This window comes from Pempheris klunzingeri, chromosome 16, assembly GCF_042242105.1.
Source record: "Pempheris klunzingeri isolate RE-2024b chromosome 16, fPemKlu1.hap1, whole genome shotgun sequence".
NCBI lineage: Eukaryota > Metazoa > Chordata > Actinopteri > Acropomatiformes > Pempheridae > Pempheris > Pempheris klunzingeri.
The window spans coordinates 9431742-9451720 of record NC_092027.1 but is presented as its reverse complement, the minus strand read 5'-3'; the positions used below and the strand labels follow the sequence as shown (position 1 = coordinate 9451720).

The following is a 19979-nucleotide window of genomic DNA, read 5'->3' as shown; positions in this document are numbered from 1 at the left end:
GACTTTTTATAACATAAGTTTGTCCAAAAAAAAAAAGAAGGCTGTGTAGTCATCATGTGGAAGACTGGGAAAAGAAAGCCTTTTTTTTTCAGGTAATATTGAAACTTTATTTTGTTCCAAACATAATCAGACTTAAACCAAAACCACTTCAGCTCTCATCTTTCTCCATGTGAAAGGCTCTGTATCCCAGCCATCATCAATACTGGCTGCCTGGACATCAGCTGTTGTTGCTGTAGATCCTGGTGATGTGGATCAGTGAGTTCATGTCTTGCTCATTCCTGGCATACAGCTTGATGTCATCCATGTCAAGGAGGTGACTGATGGTTGCTCTGCTTCGGAAGTGGTATCCATCGCCACTTAAAAAGCAACGTCTACATATTCTGTTTAGAAAGATGTGCTGAATTTAAAACTTCAAACCATGAAGCAATGATACAGTAATAGCCCATGGCTTCAGCAGGACGGGTTGGTTTCTTTATTTCAGTGAGATTTGATACAAGTTTGCCGAGCCAAATACAAAGGCTGTGTGCTTGTTACATTGAAGCGTGGGAACACAAACCCTGAAGTTAATCACATCACGTCTCATCTTACATGGCAAAACATCACTCTGGTGTACTTCAGTGACTTCCAATGAAGCTGCAAACTGAGGTAAAACTGAAAGATGCAAACTGTAAAGCCCTTTTAAAACTGATTTTATAAAATCCATTGACACATCTAAAATATAAATGTACACATGTAAAAATATGGTATTTAAATGTAAATTTTAGAAATGTATTAATTTACAATCAACCTAATGCTGATGTCTCACTTCACTCAATTTAAGGTTTTCAGCCAGCCTAAGTATCATATTTTGATTAAATTCATGCCATCTATAGGTTGAACACCTTGAGTGCTCTGAGGTTTTAAGTCATCTTTGTGAGCAATGTAGATAATGAACTTCCATTTGTAAACAGTCATGTTGTCCAGAAGATGAATTCTACTGATGGCCCATTGACTTTTCCCAGACTAAAACAGGCAGTGGATTTTCATTGTACACACACACCACATGAACACAAGTGTCTGGGAATCCCGTGGTCTCATGCACAACATTTAAGCATATTCATGCGCCTAGGGAAAACCATGTGATGCCATGCATGTTAATCAGAAAACGAATGTGTCAAAGTATACAGCATCTCATCTTGAAAGGTGCGTCTCATACAGTCCCTCATTTTTTCAATGCACTGCAGTTTCTCAGACTGTACAGCATCTCCAATGTCCATCCACTGTCTTTGAACAGCCCCCCTGCACCATTTCCTAATGATTGCCTTAACGGTAAGCACTCCCAGACATCAGGAATCCACTCTCAATCCAGGGACCGAAGTCTCCATGTTTTTGCCATTCCCCCCAGCTGACTCAAATGAGCAAGCACTGCCAATGGCTGATCCAGTTGCGGGTAGAAGTATTGCAATAAACCCTACCTTCATGAAAGTTACATTTATTGAACCCATTTAGAAAAGTGGGAGGATGTTTGACTACTATCCAGTCCCATTTACATATTTGTATTCAGTTTGCCTTCAAAAAAAAAAAAAAAAAAAAAAAAACCAATTTACTGTATGCAGCGGTTAGCATAGACTAAACCCACTGAGCCCATGAATGGACATTTCATAACACTGAGCTCATACTTTCAAATTCACCATCTAACAGACAAGTTAATATCCTGACTGCAGTTGCACAGCAAGCCACTTTAACAGAACACTGAGGCACATGGTGATTTTAAAAAGTGTTTATTTTCAAGTTAATTACATTTCAGCTGCAAATCCCTAGGGTTTCTGCAAGAAAAAAAAAATATATATAATTATTAGACTTGTTAAAACAGAATCCACACTGTCAAAGTTTAGAGGCTCACCATCTTCCATCGAAGCACTGTTGTTTACATTGCTTTTCTGATGGTCTACAAACTTCTGTAGAGCACATGAAACAAATCTGCAGGGGAGAGATTGTGTCTTTGTAAAAATGAAACTCTTGGAAGTGAAGACTAAAGACTTTACACCAAGTCTAGGCAAGCTGTAGTACCAGTTGCCTTTGATATGCAGCTGCATGGCAATCATAAGTGGGCCAAGACTCATTTAAATCAGCAGGCAAATGTAAACTATTGAAACACCAAGTTGCCACATTACTGTACCAGGGAACCTTCTGGCAGTGATTATTTTAGTCTGCACTTGTACAAAGCATAGCCTTTATGCCAGTAGCTTCCTGAACATTGACTCACCTCTTCATCAAGGTACCGGTTTGTCTTTTGCTCCATAAATATAAAGCTGTCGACCCTGAAGCGCCTCTGGTAGCGATTGTTGGGAAGGTCAGCCACTTTAAGGATTTGGACATTTGGATCATAGGTGTTGGCGCACCTACAGAGATAAATTGGATGAGAAGCTAGTAGGCAAGGATGTGTTTTAATATGCATCAAGTTCAGACAGTCAGGTTTACCCTTCATAAATGAGCACCAGTGCATTCTTTGCAGACCGAGGGTAAGCCACACAGTAGTTGACAAGAATCACAGTATCCTTTTGTGTAGACCTTAGTTCAAGATAGACTGGCTTTCCAAGGAGCACTCGCAAGGGCTGGTAGTGATGGGGGTAGTAGCTTGAATACATCTCATCTGTTGAGTGACAGGAGCAAACTTGTTGGAAGTCAAGAGGTTACCATTTGAGAACTACTTGTGTAGAATTGCCCCCCCAAGTTGAGCAAGATTGTACATTTGGTTTCAAAGATGCATTAGATATCAAACCTTTAGCAATTTTCAGTTGAACACCATAATAGCCATTGGAGAAGAGGCTTGAAGGCAGGTTGGAACTTGGGGTCTTGACCATGTAGCCAGTACTGGCCAGTGACTGTGGAGCAGCACCTGTTTTACTGTAGCGGCATTCAACAATGAACCTACAAAGAAATGCAGGTTAAGGATTTTACAAGTGTGCAAATTTAGGGGACCAGATTCAGTTACAAGAAACCATTAGCACCCACATTGACAACTTTAGAGTGCATCTACAGATTTGGTGTAGGCATTACCAACCTGAGTGGCTCATTTCTTGTAATTATGCCATACTTGAGGTTCAGTGCAGACACAACAGTCTGCACTTCAGCCAGGTAGATCCTTGTCTCACCAACTTGCTGTAGAGAAGAACAAATCTTGACAACCCTTTGCTCCGGTGGCAGGTCAGAGCGAGTCTCAGTGGCTACAAGTTACTTAGTACAATATTGTAGTGAAAGGCGATGCAAAGTTGTGAAGTGTTCCCAGACAACCGGACGCCTGATCAGGCCAAGTATCATGTTGCTCAAGGAACTGGATTCACTTGGAGTAAAAGGGAATATAGCTTTTTTTTTTTTTTTAAATTTAAACAGAGCAAAGGGGACTTACATAAACACGGGTTCCACAGTCTGTAACCTTGAACTTAAAGATGGCAACCTTGGTATTGACAAGGACTGGTTTACAGTTTGGAAACCCAGGAACAACCAGCTTTTTGGGGTCCACGCGGATGGATACAGAATTGTAGCGAATAGCAAATACAAAGTGTTTATCTGCAGTGCACTCTAAAGTGAAGGAAAAAAAAAAAAAAAAAAAAAAATTACACAAGTCACTTGAAATCCAGAAGTGTTCTACTACAGCTTCTCAAACAAGCCTTACCATCCAGTGGGTAGTAGCAGGAAGCTGTATAGTGACACACACAGCATCCCATTGCCCTACAGTTCGAGGGAGATATTCCTTTGTAACCACAAGTCACCTGCTCCCCCGGTGGAACAACACAATCTGAAATTACATTAATTTTTTTAAAAAGCCAGTCAATCCAGCAAGGTGATCTGAATACCACCACATTTCTCATTTGCACTCACTTTGAGCCTGTAGTGGTGATGACCGTGGCTGTGACGACCGGGTCTGTGACGACCGTGGCTGGGACGACCGTGGCGATGTGGGTGTGTCTGGCATACACCCAGGTTCGTTTGTGCCATTGGTGCAAAGTGAGATGTTCAGGTCAACCTCTGGACTTTGCTCACAGGAGGTGGTAGCAACTCGTTTCTTACCAGACTCGTCGACATATGACAACTTCAGCATGTAGTGGTTAAGAGTCTGATAAGAAAAGAGAACTTTTGGGTGAGAAACTAAATTCCAGTAAGCAAAGCTATATTCTATAGCTCAATTTTAGGATTAAAAGATTAGAGACAAGCCATTTTGGTAACCTACATGCTTTACATTGCATCCAGTGAAGGGTACAGTCAAGGTGGTCTTCAAGGAGTTCACTGCAAAGTCACAAAACTCTGGAGCATTCATGGCAGACAGGGATTCCTCTGAGCCTGGAGAGAACGAAGAAAAGAAAAAAAAAAACAAACACAACCTAGCAAGTTCACAACATGCACTCTGCAAAATGTGATTTCAAATTGGCAGAAACATTAAAGTACATACCCACAACTTTAATATCTTTTAATGGCCCTGTGACTTGGAAGCCAGCATCAGTGCAAACCACAGTCGGCCCAGTAGCGTTCCAATTTGTGCTGCTGGCTGGGTTTCTTTGAGAGTCCAGTGTGACCCCACCCTCGGTGCCACTGGCCCAGTCTACGGCAGAATTCTTGAAGTCATAGTCAGCAGAAGGCTCTACATCGTCAGTGGTGCCATCATCTTCAACTTTATGAGTCTCAGCATCATCTTCGGCATCACTGCCATCATCATCTGGAACAGCATCATCTTCGGCATCACTGCCATCATCTGGAACAGCATCATCTTCGGCATCACTGCCATCATCTGGAGGGGATGTAGATGTTGCCAACATCAGATTCAGGACAAGCTTTGCCTTTTAGTTTAACACAGCCAAATTATTCTTCCCATCCAGAGAATTTGTGAATGCATTTGCTAGAGTGGACTGATGCCCCCGAGCTCAAGTAGAATTAAACATTTTACAGTACTTGGTGATAAGGTTGAAAACCTTCCCTTTATAGCTAGAACTAACTAGAATATTCCCATCTGAAAAGAATTGAATGACATTATACAAGTTGAGAACATTTGAGTACCCATTTTGCACAGAAATAAGTCACTTTTAAATGAGACTGTTGCAAGTGTTTAGCTGCATGAAGTCATTTTAAACATTGTTAATACTACCCAATCACACCATATGCAACTAGGGTACAAAGCAAGATCCATTGAGTTTTTCAATTCAGTTTGTTCCAACAAGGCAGCTGAGCAGGATAAAGCCAGGACATGAGACAACTGAAGGATAATTGTGTAACAGTAGCACAAAAAGAGTTATAGCCAGTGAATTGACTCAGTAATAGTTATACAGCAATATGCATTTAAAGCTCAACATTAGCCAGTGTTACTGGTCATGACAGAGCAGCCACGGCTCTAGAGCAGGTAAACCAACCTCCATATTTGGTTGAGAAGTTAAGAGTAAAACACATTTGAGCCCACCATGTGATTGCTGTGTCTTTGGTGGTAATTTACCTGGTGATGAAACACTCTGAGAGTATCCCCATTGCTCCTCCTCATAGAACTTCAGAAGATCAGTTGGGTTGTCAAGCTGCTCCCATCCCCAGACAGAAAACAGCAGCAGAGTCCCAGTCAGTCCCAGCAGCAGCAGCTCAATCCTGCCCCCAGCCATGGCTCAGAGTGAAAGGTCCCTGCAGCTACTGGACACAGGTTCCCTCAAAGCTATAAGTAGTGCTGCAGAGACCAGACTCAATTGATTTCACCTGGTGGCTGTTAATTGGCCTTTGCAACTCAAATCAAGTCACGTGTGTGGAAAAAAACAGGCCTTGAAAAGAGTTATACTTCTTAGAATAAATAAATCAACTGACCAACATTTTATTTGTGTGTGAAATTCTTAATCCTGAACATCAATTTGTGGCCCTAATTTTTGGCCTCATAAAAAACAAGATACATTTAAATATATATGCTCACAGTGGGTGCAAATACACTTTTGGACAGTCCTATTCTTACATATAATTGGAATATATTTTTCAGACATGAATTTTGATTTTCAAAACATAAAACGTAACTTTCTGCATCAATTTCTCATTACCTTGGTGCACGTGCTCAACTTTTACACCTTGGATATTGCTTTTTATGCGTTTGATGACCCCTCTGCCTTCCTTCAGTTGCTGCATTAAATTTTGTCTCCAATGTTTTGTCATACTCACATCCAGTCTGTAAATGTCACTAAACAAAGCATTAAACATTAGATACAATATGCTGCCATCTACTCTCTATCTCCAAAAGTAGAATCAACAGCTCTCAGCGTAAAAACCATATTGCAAGCTTTGTAGTACAAGCATGTAGTTTACAGTATACATGCAGGCCTTCCAGTTTATAAGAGAAAAGATAAACACCCTCATCAACTGGATATGTAGATATTTCAGAGCACCACTGGGCTTTTGTAGTTATTCCACAATGATAGAAGTCACAATTTTGCTTCAACCAGTAGAAAAATATAAAAGACAACATTTTTTTAGTGTGGCAAAAGAATTTATTGCATATATTTCAAGTACACAAACACCCATGTATTGTGCTACTGCACCAAGCAGACTATGTAATGGTATTTGTCATTTAAAACACAATACATTTTCTCTCTTTAAATCTTATTTGCTAAAGCCAATAAAAAAACAAAACACAAAAACAAAAAGCCTTGATGTTTTTTTTTTTTTTTAGTTATCAGACAAACAGAAAATCACTTGTAGGCGTTGGCTTTATGTTTGGGCAAAAAGTTGAAATTCTTCGGTACAGGTCCGAGCAGCATTTCACTGGAGAGGGGACAAAAGTTAGAGGTTGTAATACGTAAATAGAACAATTTTACAGTTTATTTTACAGTTGCTTGATTTTTAATGATGCATCTTTCCCAGCTGAGACGGTTCTGCGCTCACCTAATCCTGACCCAGTCGCCAACGTTTTGACTCGCCATCAGTGACTCCAGGTAGTCTCTGCCCATGTAGTAAGGAGGTCGCTCATTGATCTTCTGAGGCACCCGCTCCAGCAGGCCCACTGGAATATACCTGAGAGAGAGAGAGAGAGAGAGAGAGAGAGAGAGAGAGAGAGAGAGAGAGAGAGAGAGAGAGAGAGACGGCAGGGGTGAGAGTAACGACTTTTCAATGTTGCTTGTTCATAGCAGAGGAAATACAATGTACTGAAGTGCATGCTGTTGCCCACCTGCACATGAATGAGAGCCACTCCAGCATGAAGGAGCGGGTCTTCTCCACACCTCGAGTGTCGGAGCCCCAGTGCTCCAGGCCGAAGTTGGTGAAATCCCTGAGGATGTCCAGTCGCTCGCCAGACGAGATGTCCCAGTGTCTGCTCTCCTTTATTTCAGTGAAGATCCAGGGCTTGATGAGAGCGCCTCTGTGGACACAGCCACAAACAAAAGTCACACATACAATACTGATTGCACTTTTAATTCTACTGCCCAATTCAAGTTCACTATATAAATTATCTAAATGTTGAGTAAGAAGGTTGGGTGGCACCAACCTTGCAATCATAATACCAGAAACTCCAGTCTCTCTAGCTCTCATGGCGTCCTCATAGGACAGAATGTCTCCATTACCTGGGACAATAAACACAGGTCACATTAGTTCAACGTAGTTGTCCTCCGACCTGTCCGTGATGTCATTGTAATTGTAATGTATCCATTCATAGGAGGCTGTTTTTCTGCTTTTTATCTCTTTGTTGACATTTTTCCCTTATCTGCACAACACGCAGGTCCATTTTTTTACAAAGTCACATACCAAAAAGTGGGACAGGACTAGCCAGCTTGGAGCATTGGGTGATATAGTCCCAGTCAGCTAACTTAGTGTAGCGCTGCTCTCTGGATCGGCCATGCAGCTGCAGGAAAAGAACACCATTAGCATTACACTTTAACACTCCACTTTTTCATAATTTTATAACATAAAATCAGAGTAGATACCGATCTCTTTTCCCATTTATTAATGTTTCTTCCATCTTGAGACTTACTGTGATCATTGAGATGCCCCACGTCTTCATCTCAGGGATGAGTTTGTGTGCTACGTTGCACTTCTCCTGGACACCTGTGCGGATCTTGACGGTCAGAGGAACATCAAGGACCTTCAAGCAGAGAATGATTTCATTCAGCCTTTCATTTGTTTTGAGTCATTACTTGTAGTATTTCCTCTTAACAGCCATTCACATGATTCTAAAACAGGCTTCAGTAAAAATAATAATAATAAATATAATATGCTTTACATTTGGTAAACAGATTCATACTTACATAGTTCATTCCTTTGACTATCTTTTCAAACTTTCTGGTACGTGTCATCAAGCCGCAGCCTCCGCCCTGACGGGAGAAAGCAAACAAACACCATCTGTGACTGAGTCATAATCATGTTAAATATTTCCTGCCAAATACCAGCGTCTGTGCTTTATCCGCTTGATGATAAAACACAAAAGTCTGTCTGACTAGTAAGTTCACCTTAAAAGGCCTCTCTTAGTTACCTTTATGGCCCTCCATTTTGTTTACTGATCTGTCTCAACCTCTGTGGAACAACATGGTTTTATTGTCTGTGACATCACCAAAAGGGTTTTTGAAGAATAATTTGAAGCTTTTATTTTGGGTTAAAAAAAACAGTGTGCTGATTTTAAGCTTTAAGTTAGTTTATAATTTATGCAAAGGGGGCAGAGAAAGACTTGGGAGTAGAGATTAATCTCACATTGTGCCATGTGTGTAAAGCTGCTAAAATGTACACTGTAAGGAGGGAAAAAATAAAGGCAGGAAAATAGAGTGAAACTTTTCTGTAATCTGAACTGCACTACTTGGTTTGATAGATTTACCTTCTTGTAGACGAGGTCAATGGGACATCCAGAGTTGATATCCACGAAGTCAACATCAGTGTTGTTGTTGATGAGCTCTGCACACCTCGTCATGGTGTCGGGGAAGCAGCCCTCCACCTGGGGATACAATATGGACTTTAGAACAGACGTCATCATGACTCTCGCTCAAACATTTCTGTCCATAGGCTGTGTTTACAACAACAACATGCACTGAGTCGTTCAGTAATCTACGATGACATCACCTGAACACCAAAAATATCTTCACTTTCGTGCCGTTTCAGGAGGGCCCACTCTGACTGCTGCCCCTGCAGCAGGTTTGTGCACATGGCCATCTCCCCGCAGGTGATGTCTGCTCCAAAGCGCTTGCACACACGACGGAAAGGCAGATTTCCACACTAAGGAGAGAGATGGTGAATCATTTAGAACCCTTATTTATTTAAGGGCCAGCATTTGATGTAATGTACTGTTTATTACAAAGTATATTACTGGTGCCTTTTTAAATCAACTGTAGGATCTTTGACAGCATTTAAACATGTAACTAACTCATCAAATTTCAGTACTCACACTTCAGTCTGGTATTACTTACAGTTGTTAGAGGAGCAAGGTAGAGCTTGTCTTGAAAGTCCACCTTAAAAAGAGACAGATACAATCACTTCTTAGGCATTAACCCACATTACTAGTGCAGAGATTTATTTTGTGCAAATATCCCCTTAAATATTTATCACCAACATTTATTTGGCATTCACTGTATTATTTAATATTAATCACAAAAAAACATCTTATTCATTTAATAGTATTTTGGTTAGCTGAGACATACCTGTTTCTTTTCACAATTGCGCAACTTGATGACATCCACATCAGTCAGTGGGCCGACAGTCTTCACTGGAGGCTGTTTATCTGGGCTGGCCTGCAGCTTATCACGAAGCAAACATACAACTATATATATGAATGTATACAAGTGTGTATGTCTATAATAGTATTGCTTTGAGGAGCAGTTTGTACCTGTGTTTCTGCTTCAGACACTTGCGGCTCCCCTCCTGCTGGATCTGCAGATACTTCAGCTGCACAAACATCACCTAGGTGAAATGAAAAAATGAATTAAAATACCAAACTTTAATCTATTTAAATCTCACATTGTACACAAAGATACTTACATTCTTATATTAAATACATCTGTGTCTGAAAATGCAAAACATTTGAAAACCAAGAACTAAGCATGTTAACATTTTCATTAAAAAACTGACAGCTTCATGACGGCAGAATACTAACAATGCTCCTGAAGGACATGAGCACTGCCATTTGATCACGTATGAAAAAATGTATCTAAACCCTCCTCAGTCGTCTCACCATTCCCTTGCTGTTCTTTTTGGTCCTTGTTGTCTGACAGTGTTTTGAGGTACTCTGCTGACTTCTTGAAGGCCACTGAACGCCTCCTCAGACAGTTCTGGAGGTCTTTACTCAGACTGTTCTTCACCATGGTCCTGCCCTCATGGGCTTTAATTAGCTCTGCGTTCTCCATGGTTTTGAAGTCAGGTGTAGTGTGCGCTTTGGCGAAGCGGCAGGAGAGACCATAAGGACACTTTCCAAATGTGTTATGGAGGTAGCAGCTTTCCCCGATGTCAGCAGGCTTAGACGCCATGTACTCGGCAACATCGTGGTGAAAGTGGCATTTGTTTCCAAAGGGGCATTCCCTATTGTCCTGAATAGGGGGAAAAGTGATGAAAATAACTATCAGTTGACATAGCGATTGAAAAGTACTGTAAGTGGCAGACTTAAATTTTCATACCTTAATGACTGAGAGACACAGCCGCTTTTCATCATAGGCGGTAGGCTTTGTGTGAGGCCTTGACTTGTTCTGTCCCCGTAGTCGTTTACCGTCTGGTTTTCCTGCTTTATTTCTCTCCTCAGGCTCCAGCTTGACCTTCTTAGCTTCAGGTTCCTCCACAGATGTCTCATTTGTCTCCTCAGCTTTGTCATTTTCACTGGCCTTTTCTCCTTTAGGGCCCTGCCACTCAGAGTCTACAAAGCCATGAAATTTTTCTTTGGTTGTTAGGAATCTGCAAATACATAAAGAAAAAGAAATGTAATCATCCTGTCATAGTATGAAGTGGTTCCCTTTTACCGTTTTATTTTTTTGCTCTATCAATGTGATGCCAGACTAGTGATAGCTAAGGCCTAGGGCATATGTGTCACTATAGGGAAGAGTAAGTCAATTATATAACATTTTTTCTCATACGCTCACTGTTCAGTTAATAATAAAATGACATGATGAGCCACAGACACAGACTGGTCTATACTCAGTAAGAAGTCAAGTGCACTCACTACAGCTGCTAAGCCTTTTGGCTGAACCTAACCTTGTCTAATGGCTTCACCCGACAAGGCAGCGTGCAGCATGAAATGGTAACGAGGGGAAAGTGTGCATCCATACTACTGTGCTGGTGGATTATTCTATTCAAGTCGGGAGCAAGCTGCTGCCCCAAATGAAGGGCATCTCTGGGTAAACCAGTGAGGGCATGAGAACCAGTGATACCAATCATTTTAATGGACTGTTATGATGCAGAGTGGGGATTTGTGGCCCAACTACCCTTACTTCCAAGATGCGTGGAGACGGTAAAAAAGTATGAAGATCCTGATGAAGATCATAAGCTAGAACATGTTGGTCTGACAATAAAGTAAGTATTGACCTCAGTGTGGTCACTGTCATCTGTCTGAATCTAAATTCTGCTAACAAACATACAAACACTTGACAATGTTTGCAGTGATTCCCCACCTGTTTCCAGTGTGTTAGTTACTTACTGTGGTTTGATGGCTGCTTCGCCCTTTACAGCTACATCTCTACTCTTTACTGCGGTTTCCCCCGCTGCTGTTTCCATCACACCTTTAGAGGCTTTTCTCCGATCCTGAAACATGCAGATTCATCGGCTGATCACTTTGAACCTACCCACCAACTCTTTACTGTACTTCATGCAAGTTGACTTGAATAACGTCAGTTAAAGCTACGCAATTTAACTTGCTTATAAATTGTCTGTCTGATTAATCTGTATTCAAATCGAATAACAGTTACTTACCTATTATTTTTAAGACGAAATAAACAGCTACTGTAGCATTATTTGCACCAACAGTGAATATAAGTGAATATTTCTAAACCTGCTAACAAGCTAACAGCTAACGCAACAGCTGTTGACGCACACAGCAACTGTTTAGTTTGCACATTTAACGCTAATTTCAGCGAGTCAAAGTCTCTTCACATGTAAAATTAAACGAATACAGTTAACTTTGATTACACTTCTCTCTCACACCCCGACATGCACAGCAACAATCCAACAGCGTGAGCAAAAGGGGTAGTGCAGCAGTGTAATGTGGTCCGTGTTGAACTGCCCGGCCGACGAACATTAGTTCCGCATATTACAGTAGCCTACGCCTCCCCAAATCTTTAAACTATTAAATAATGTTAATGGAGATCTGTAGTGAACTGAATGAACATAATCAGATTACCCTAATTTTGTTTGTTTAATAGGCTTAAAATCTTTCAGTGTAAAAATGGCACCTAAAACCAATTTTCTAGAATGTGAAAAAACACTCTATTACCAATCATTATTTATGGAATTAAGTTGGCATGGTAGTCAGATGTTAAGCCTTTTTTTGGATATCACTTTTATTTGTTATTGCATCTTCACATTAATCACAAGAGCAGTTTTCCACCATGTAATGTACACTCATTGCTTATGTGATAGTGAACTGAATATATTTGGGTTTGTGGATCAAGCCATTTGAAGGCACACCTTGAGATATAGGAAGCTGTCTTTTTTTCACAATCTTCTGACATTTTACAGACCTAATGATTAATCAAGAAAAACATTCAGCAAAGTAATTGATAATGAAGTAAGTGTTAGTTGCAGTCCCATCACATATACTGAAATTGACAAAGGAGATGTCTGAGAATTCATGAATCATTTTCTACTAATTACATTAACAAATGACATGTTGAAACAAAACAAGCAAATAAACATAATGAACCAGAAGCCAATTTCAAGTACAAGCAGAATCCAACATTATGTAACATCAAAAGACAGTTACATTCTGTTATTCAGCAAAGGCACCAAGTTTTTTTAACTTTGTAACAAACCGCTTTCGGCTTGTGTCCAGGATATTGATGCCATTCTTCTCAAAGTCATATCCTACACTTTTCAGCTCCTCTAGTCGCCCTGCGATGTTCTGTGTGCTGAGCTCTAAAACCTTGGGCTTTTTCAGTATCTGCTTCATTGATATTCCTCCTTCTAGGAGACAGTCCAGTTTAGAGTTCAGCGTGTCCTTTCCAATGAACAGAATCATTGGATAGCTGATGATCATTTTTTTTATGTCATCTTCCCGAACGCCATGTGACATCATCTTCTGCAGGAGAAAGTTAAAATTCTTTGTTAAATAGTCACTGGAAAGGTCCAGAATATCTGCCCCGCGGCCTTGAAGAAGAACAAGCAGTTCTGAATCACTCAAACTCAGAGACGTTCTCAGGTTATCAACGTTTGTCCTGACTCTCTTAATGCTTCTGATCAGAATGTAAAGGTTTCTGGATATGACAGCTTTGGCAAACTGCTCTGGATTCGTCCCACCGAGTTCAACACAGATGCCTTCCAGAAACTCCACCATCTGCCTGTTGAGCTCTACACTGTTGGAGAACGTCCGTGGAGCTGTGGTCAGCAGCCGATGGAGGTATTTGGTGCTCAGTCCCAGCGAGGTCAGAAAAGCTATGTTCTTCTCTAAGTTGTCATTATCACTGGACCTGAAAAAAGACTCAGGGGATCGGTCCATGATGGCCACAATTTCTGCATCAGTCTTGAAGATGTTTCTCCATAGCACCCAGCGCCGTTCCAAGTGCTGAATCGAGCGGGTGATAGCACGGGGATAACGGGATATGATGGTGGCGATTACGTTTTGGCTGGCACCTTTGCCTTGCAGAAACTGAGCAACACCTTGCTCATTAGTGACGACTTTACGAAGCACCCCAGGCTGACGCTTGCGTGCCATTTTCACATCAACTCCCATGAGATTCAGGTTCTCAAGCAATGATTCATTCTCTAGGTTCACAGGCGGCTTTGGATCATTACTTATTGTATCAGTACTGCAAAGCCTCCTGAGAAGGCAGGCTGATGTCAACTGTACTGGAATGAGCCGAAAGCTGGGCTGCAACAGCACTGATCGATCGAGGTTGAGGAGAGCCCTCACTCCACGAACTGCTGCCATTTTTAATGAGGTGGGCTGAACTGTAAAATCACTGCCAGTGTCAGGGGACCTAAACGCAAAGAAACAAACATGGCATTTTTAGCTGAATAATCACTTCGTCATGCAGTCAAAGAGACAAGAGTTTTCGTAGCCACCTGGTCAGAAACAACGTGTGTGCTAACTAGTAGGTAATAATGATGGTGTCTTTGATGGCATTGGTTAAAATAGCAATTATTCATATACAGTAAGTACTCAAATCCTTTAGAGATCCTTAAGTAAAGGTAATGAATACTACAAAATTACTACTATACTATAAAAATCGATATCACTATTATAAGTAAAAGTTGAATCAATTAAAGTACAGCACGTATTATCAGTGAAATATTACAAGCACCAAGTACTCAAGATGTAGACGGATCCCCTTCAGAGAATTATAATACATGATTTTCAACATGTGTTTCTTATTATTGGATTAAATATAAATGCACCAACATATCGCCAGTAATGTAATGTTGGAGCTAATTTAGTCTTCTAACAATAAACGAAGTTTAATGGATGAATTTGCAATATTTATGCATAAAGGAACTTCTCACAAATTAAACAGTTACAGCTTTTCTCACGAACAATTTATTATGAATATATCAGACCTTAGTTCTCTTGTAGAAATTAAACAAAACACGTACCATATAGCTTTTGGCTTGTCTCGGTTGAGGATCTACATGATAAGATTCATGTGTTTGACAGCGCTCCTAGAACCAAAGCGGAAACGTCACACCGGAGGAAACCACAAACTCTCGCGAGATTTGCCATATTGCTATTTACCGCCACCTAGCGGTTCGGAGTTTAATTGGATTTCTGTCTAAACCAGCAGATGGAAGCAAAGCTCTATAATTGAAGGGTTGCAATTCTCCACCTGTCATTGGATACACTAATTACAACGATATATAAATTATATGATCTGAAACAATTAGAAGATACGGTTTGGATTGGTGTAGGTCTACGTTTTTGTAGCCCAAATTCATCCAACCCCATTTTTTGACTAATCAATGCTCATGTTCTGCATCTTTGTGCATTTTTGTATTAATTTATATATTTCTTCCTCATTTTATTAATTCAATAAACTTTTAATTTTGATTTCTGTGCGTTTTATCGCCATTATTGATGGTGTAGGCATTCACCGCACTGTCAGGATGCCATTTTGATGAAGATGTACTACATTTCTTCATTAACTTTTAATCTGATTTAATAGTTTCTGCCTAAAATTTGTCAGATTAGAGTGACGAGGTTGGCTTTTACATCTCTGCGTACATACAGAGTTAAAAACCCGCAAACGTTACTGAAAAAAAGTTCAAGGCGTGACCTCTGGGTACTCCGAATAACTGAATAAATATTTTACATCTAATATAATTTACATTAAATAACTTTAAAACTACTAAATAAATACTCAGTCACTTACAAAGCCTTTATAGTGTTATAGGATTTACCAGTTTCTTTATAGCTGTATTATGATACCTGACAAGCTTAGTGTTTTCAGTATAATCATGAATATACTAAGCTGTACAGTATATTAGATTGTCTGTTTCAGCCATTAATACTTAATTCATGTCAGACTTACAGCTGATGTTCTTTTATGCCCATGAGCTACGAGAGAGTATTTGCCATGTGGTGTAGCTCTCAGCTTAGCACTGAAAAACCTACTGACCCATTGCCTCTCTTTACTGATGAGTCCCACCACTCATGAATATTTCAAAACAGCACAGTGATATTGCTTTTATGCAAATAAGCTTTTACCCAGCTGCACTAAGGCTGAAGTGAGTGTGGTGTTTTAGTCAGAAAGGCTTCCTCCACGATAGTCTCAATTTTATTTTGTCTTGGTCATCTAATGGACAGTTTATTTTCCATTATCACACCCGGTTCCTCTTTTCTCACACTTATCCAAAGCACCTTTGCCTGTCTTTGCATTATGATGTGACAGGGAGTGGCTCGTATGGCTTATGTTTCTGCTTGTTTCAACCATTTTTAAGTTGATGAGAAGAGAAAAGTGTGGCAGACACGAGAAAGAAGGCTGCATGTGGTTGAATTTGCCCCCATACTAATTGGACAAAGTGAATTTTATCTTTAGGGAACACAGACAAAACCCAATAGAAAAGATACATCAGTTACGAATATAACGTATATGATATATATGATATGTGTTGATATGTGAAAACAACTTAACCCTTTAACCTTCTGCTCAACCATATGGTAGAGCACATTTTGACTCACTATATCTTATTGAAAACATGTTTTACTTACGACATCTCAACCGTTTGGTAGAGGCCAATATTTTAAAAAATGTGGGGTCTGTTCATAAAAAAACATAGATTTTTGTAATTAGTGCCCCAAGGAAATAAAATATATAAAGAATACATTTTTTCACGGCTTTTTTCTTGGTGAGGAGGTTAAAGGGTTAAGTACCAAATAGGAGAAAAACAATAAAAATGCTAAAGGGGGTTAGTTTATCCTCATAAATGGCAAATTTCTTACCTGCTAGGCTTTTCCAAGTGACAATTTTTCATTATCTGTATCAGTGAGATAGCACAATACAACAACTCTGCAAATTAGCATATTGGCTGTATCTAAATCTTAATGTATTTCTTTTTGTTGAAGCTGTTTATTTTATAGCAAATAGTTGTAGTTCATAGTGTGTAGAAGTGCTCAGTGAGGGTATGATTTACAGTGTTGTAGAGCTGTTGATTTAGACTGGACTGGTTTTAGTTAAGTGTCCCTAATAAACTGACAGCTGAGTGGCTCTCCTCCCTCTCTGTCGTGCTCTTCTGGGTACCTAAATGTTTTTATAATCATAGCCAGTACCCATAATTTTCTCTTGCTATCTTTTAGTTCATTTTTGCTTGTCTGATTCCATTTTATTTTTAGTGATCCTATTTCCTCGCTCCCTCTGAGCCTTTTGGAAATGTTTTGAATTTATGTGCAGTCGTAATGATGAATATGCCTCATGAATATGTCTGCTGTCGTGTTTTTAATATCAAATGGAATTCTGTCCTGATCCATTTGTTGCGGTCTGCTCGGTAAAGTTGCTTCGGTAACAGCTGACACAGTACTCCTTCGGTGAATCAATAATTTAGGAGCTGCAGAGACTTTCGAATGCTCAGTGGTTCCTGTAGACGTTGTTGGTCAAACAGTGGGTGTTCACAGGTAGGACCAAGTTGGTGAGAATGTCCAAAAGAAGATGGGTGGAATTCAAAATCTGCCAGACTATAAGCTGTTCAGCTCCTGTCAGTCGAAGACACAGACCCTCCTCTCCTGCTGCTGCTGGTATGTTTGAAATGATTTTAGGAAGCAGGAGAAACTCTAAGATTTTGCTGATTTGTGTGAATCCAGAAGGTTTTCAAAGTCATACCTTTCTGAATCATATTGAAACACAGTGACAGGACAGTGGCCTTCATGAGCACTTACATTTTTTAAAGATGTTCTTGCATTAACCTTTGCTTTGTTGCCACAAGGTCCATAGCTTCAACTGCTGACGAAACCTGTGCTGTTTTTAGCAAAAACTAAGAAGTTTAGTTTACATTCTATCTTTCATTATGGCATCTTTAATTTGTCATAATGATTTTTTGGGTGAATGGCAACGTGGAAATTTCAGAATCAGAATCAGCTTTTATTGCCCAATTGACCAATTTGACTTTCCACAGTTTTTCCACTGCTCTTGTGCACTTGCACATAATCAGACAAAAAAGGAGACAAGAGCAACAAAGTAAACACACACTAAGTTAAGCAAATGTACAATGAAAATATGTGAATATATAAGAATAGATGTAAAAAAAAAGAAAAAAAAACTATGACAAAGAGACAGTAGTGCATGTTGGGGTCACGCTAGACGGCATTTGGACTAAATAAAGTAAAAAGTAATTACAAAGTGTATTTGTATACTGAAAAGAATTTATCGCTGGTTCCAGACCTCTGAATTGCTGCCCACATCTCCAGCTCCAATATAGATAAATGAATGAATGAATGAATGACAAGTCCAGGTTATCACTGGACGCTGTTGTCTGTCCTGAAAATGTCTGCAGAACAGATACAGCCAAAGTGTTAAGTGTATCAGAGGTGACAATGACCTGTTCTAATAAAAACCATTTGGAGACTAAAGATTCCCTCCACATGGAGGCTGTCTGTACGCTAAAAGTTGGCCACTCCGTCCTTTATCTCCTCCATCTGTCCTAGAAACTGAAGCCTGTTTCTCGTGTTACCTGCTCTCCCATTCAGCCAAGGAAGCTCAAACATTTCCTCCTCAGAGGAGTGTGTAGTCTCCCGCTGTTGTTTGAGGTGTGCTCTGAACAGCCCAATCAAGTGTCATGCTGTAAAACGTGAAGCGATGGCTGAAGCCTCTCTCAGGAAAGAAAAAAAACTCTGCTTTGAAATGAAAATATTAGAGTTAAAACAGAATCCTCTCAACTGGGACAGCTTAGGTAACCTTTCCTCCCGTTACCATAGAAACTGAGCAGATGTTTTTTTTTAAGTAGGATTCAGAGTGCATATAATAAAGAAAAATTTATGACATTTTGAAAATCCTCAGATATTTTGATAACATCATTGACAGACTTGCTCTAAATTAAGACATTAGAGGATTCTGCCATGTCTGCATTGCCTTCATAAATTCAGACTTCCTTCCAAACCTCAGAGATCAAAACATGAGAGAAGACAAAGTAAATATGACAGAATAACAGAGCCACGTGGTTTGTTTAATATGTGTGAGATATTTAACAGCCGTTTTCAACTGTTTTCAATCTTCTGGGCTACATGGTGGAATGTAACTATGTGCATTTACTAAAGTAGTCAGCCTACATACATACCTTAATTTGATGCCACTTTATACTTGTACTATATTTAGAATTAATGTACTTTTTACTCCACTACATTTATTTTTCAGTAATAGTCTCTACTTATTTTACAATTTGGGATATGAAATACAAAACATATAATAACTTATTAAAGTATTTAGATTTTTTAAAGATTAAACTACCCAGCCTCATATAAAGTGATTAAAATTACTCCACCTTGAGTTAAGTACAATTTACACGTTAATCCATCAATAGTATTTTATGTTGTAATTTGGCCTTTTTGCATAATAAACACGTGTACTTTTGATACTCTAAGGACATTTTGTTTCTAGCTTTTATGTATTTTTACTTCAGTGAAAATTTTAATGCAAGGATTTTATTTGCAGTACAGTACTTTTAAGCCGTGGTATTGCTACAGCTACTTGATTAAAAGATCTAATTTTCTATTTAACTACTAACAAAAACTGCAGACATGCGCGGTAAACATTTCGAAAGCGGGATTTACGACAGTTCTGACAACAAATGAAGGCAACGCTTTTGGAATGCGGGGGGGCGTGGCCGTAAAGGCACCTACACGACGTCACCACAGTTGGGTCTCATGTTTACGTGGAAAACATGGCGGCGGACTACCAACAAGGAGACAGCACCTAGTAAACGCGAGTGGCAGCCAGCTGGAAGCCATACGAGAGATACTTAGCCCCTAGTCGTTTGTTTTTTTTTAGATTTTTCTCGCTGATATTTCGCATGAAGCAGTTTCCCTCTTATTTCAGCCACAGGGACCGCGGTCATGGAAGACGAGGAGAGGCAAAAGAAGCTGGAGGCCGGCAAAGCAAAGGTAGGATTCTCAGTTTTTGGTGGTAGCATAACTCAATAACACTGCTGTCAGTGCTGTAAAGTAATAACTTAATGTTGGCGACAACTTGTTTTCTCACGGCTGGGCCCGTCAGCTGTTTGTGGTGCCCCCTCCTCCCCTTCTTGCCCTCCTCTCAGCTGTCAGTCCCGGCAACTGACAGCCGGGGTGTTAGCATAGCCACTGCTAGCCACGTACTCCTTTGTCATGCTGCATGTTCAGCCTTACTCCAGTGTTTCATTGTATTTTCGTCTCTGAAACTGGCGTGTACGAGTGTGTG

General features: G+C 40.0%; 4 protein-coding genes across 4 annotated transcripts in view; 1 reads left to right on the top strand and 3 right to left on the bottom strand.

The window, feature by feature from the left end:
* Positions 1 to 217: 217 nt before the first annotated feature.
* On the bottom strand, positions 218 to 5618 carry LOC139215828 (zona pellucida sperm-binding protein 4-like). Its single transcript, XM_070846861.1, has 12 exons — positions 5429 to 5618; positions 4430 to 4765; positions 4211 to 4320; positions 3862 to 4096; positions 3656 to 3778; positions 3389 to 3561; positions 3044 to 3141; positions 2762 to 2910; positions 2461 to 2632; positions 2246 to 2381; positions 1883 to 1959; positions 218 to 356 (listed from the first exon to the last, which is right to left on the bottom strand). Exons 1-12 carry the CDS (start codon positions 5616 to 5618, stop codon positions 218 to 220), a joined length of 1938 nt encoding a protein of 645 aa, XP_070702962.1.
* An 857-nt stretch (positions 5619 to 6475) lies between these two features.
* dus3l (dihydrouridine synthase 3-like (S. cerevisiae)) lies at positions 6476 to 12124 on the bottom strand. Its single transcript, XM_070846384.1, has 16 exons — positions 11860 to 12124; positions 11588 to 11691; positions 10578 to 10848; positions 10139 to 10490; positions 9794 to 9867; positions 9609 to 9704; positions 9378 to 9419; positions 9034 to 9186; positions 8792 to 8908; positions 8232 to 8297; positions 7958 to 8068; positions 7732 to 7828; positions 7475 to 7550; positions 7160 to 7348; positions 6877 to 7005; positions 6476 to 6756 (listed from the first exon to the last, which is right to left on the bottom strand). Exons 2-16 carry the CDS (start codon positions 11662 to 11664, stop codon positions 6684 to 6686), a joined length of 1923 nt encoding a protein of 640 aa, XP_070702485.1. The 5' UTR covers positions 11665 to 11691; positions 11860 to 12124; the 3' UTR covers positions 6476 to 6683.
* Positions 12125 to 12449: 325 nt separating this feature from the next.
* Positions 12450 to 14736, bottom strand: LOC139215884 (transcription termination factor 1, mitochondrial). Its single transcript, XM_070846922.1, has 2 exons — positions 14695 to 14736; positions 12450 to 14081 (listed from the first exon to the last, which is right to left on the bottom strand). Exon 2 carries the CDS (start codon positions 14030 to 14032, stop codon positions 12875 to 12877), a length of 1158 nt encoding a protein of 385 aa, XP_070703023.1. The 5' UTR covers positions 14033 to 14081; positions 14695 to 14736; the 3' UTR covers positions 12450 to 12874.
* A 4742-nt stretch (positions 14737 to 19478) lies between these two features.
* The window catches only part of akap9 (A kinase (PRKA) anchor protein 9), a 64625-nt gene continuing 64124 nt past the window's right edge, over positions 19479 to 19979 (top strand). The window contains exon 1 of the mRNA XM_070846839.1: positions 19479 to 19684. Coding sequence (XP_070702940.1) covers positions 19637 to 19684 — 48 coding nt within the window. The 5' untranslated portion in view covers positions 19479 to 19636. The remainder of the gene's footprint in view (positions 19685 to 19979) is intronic.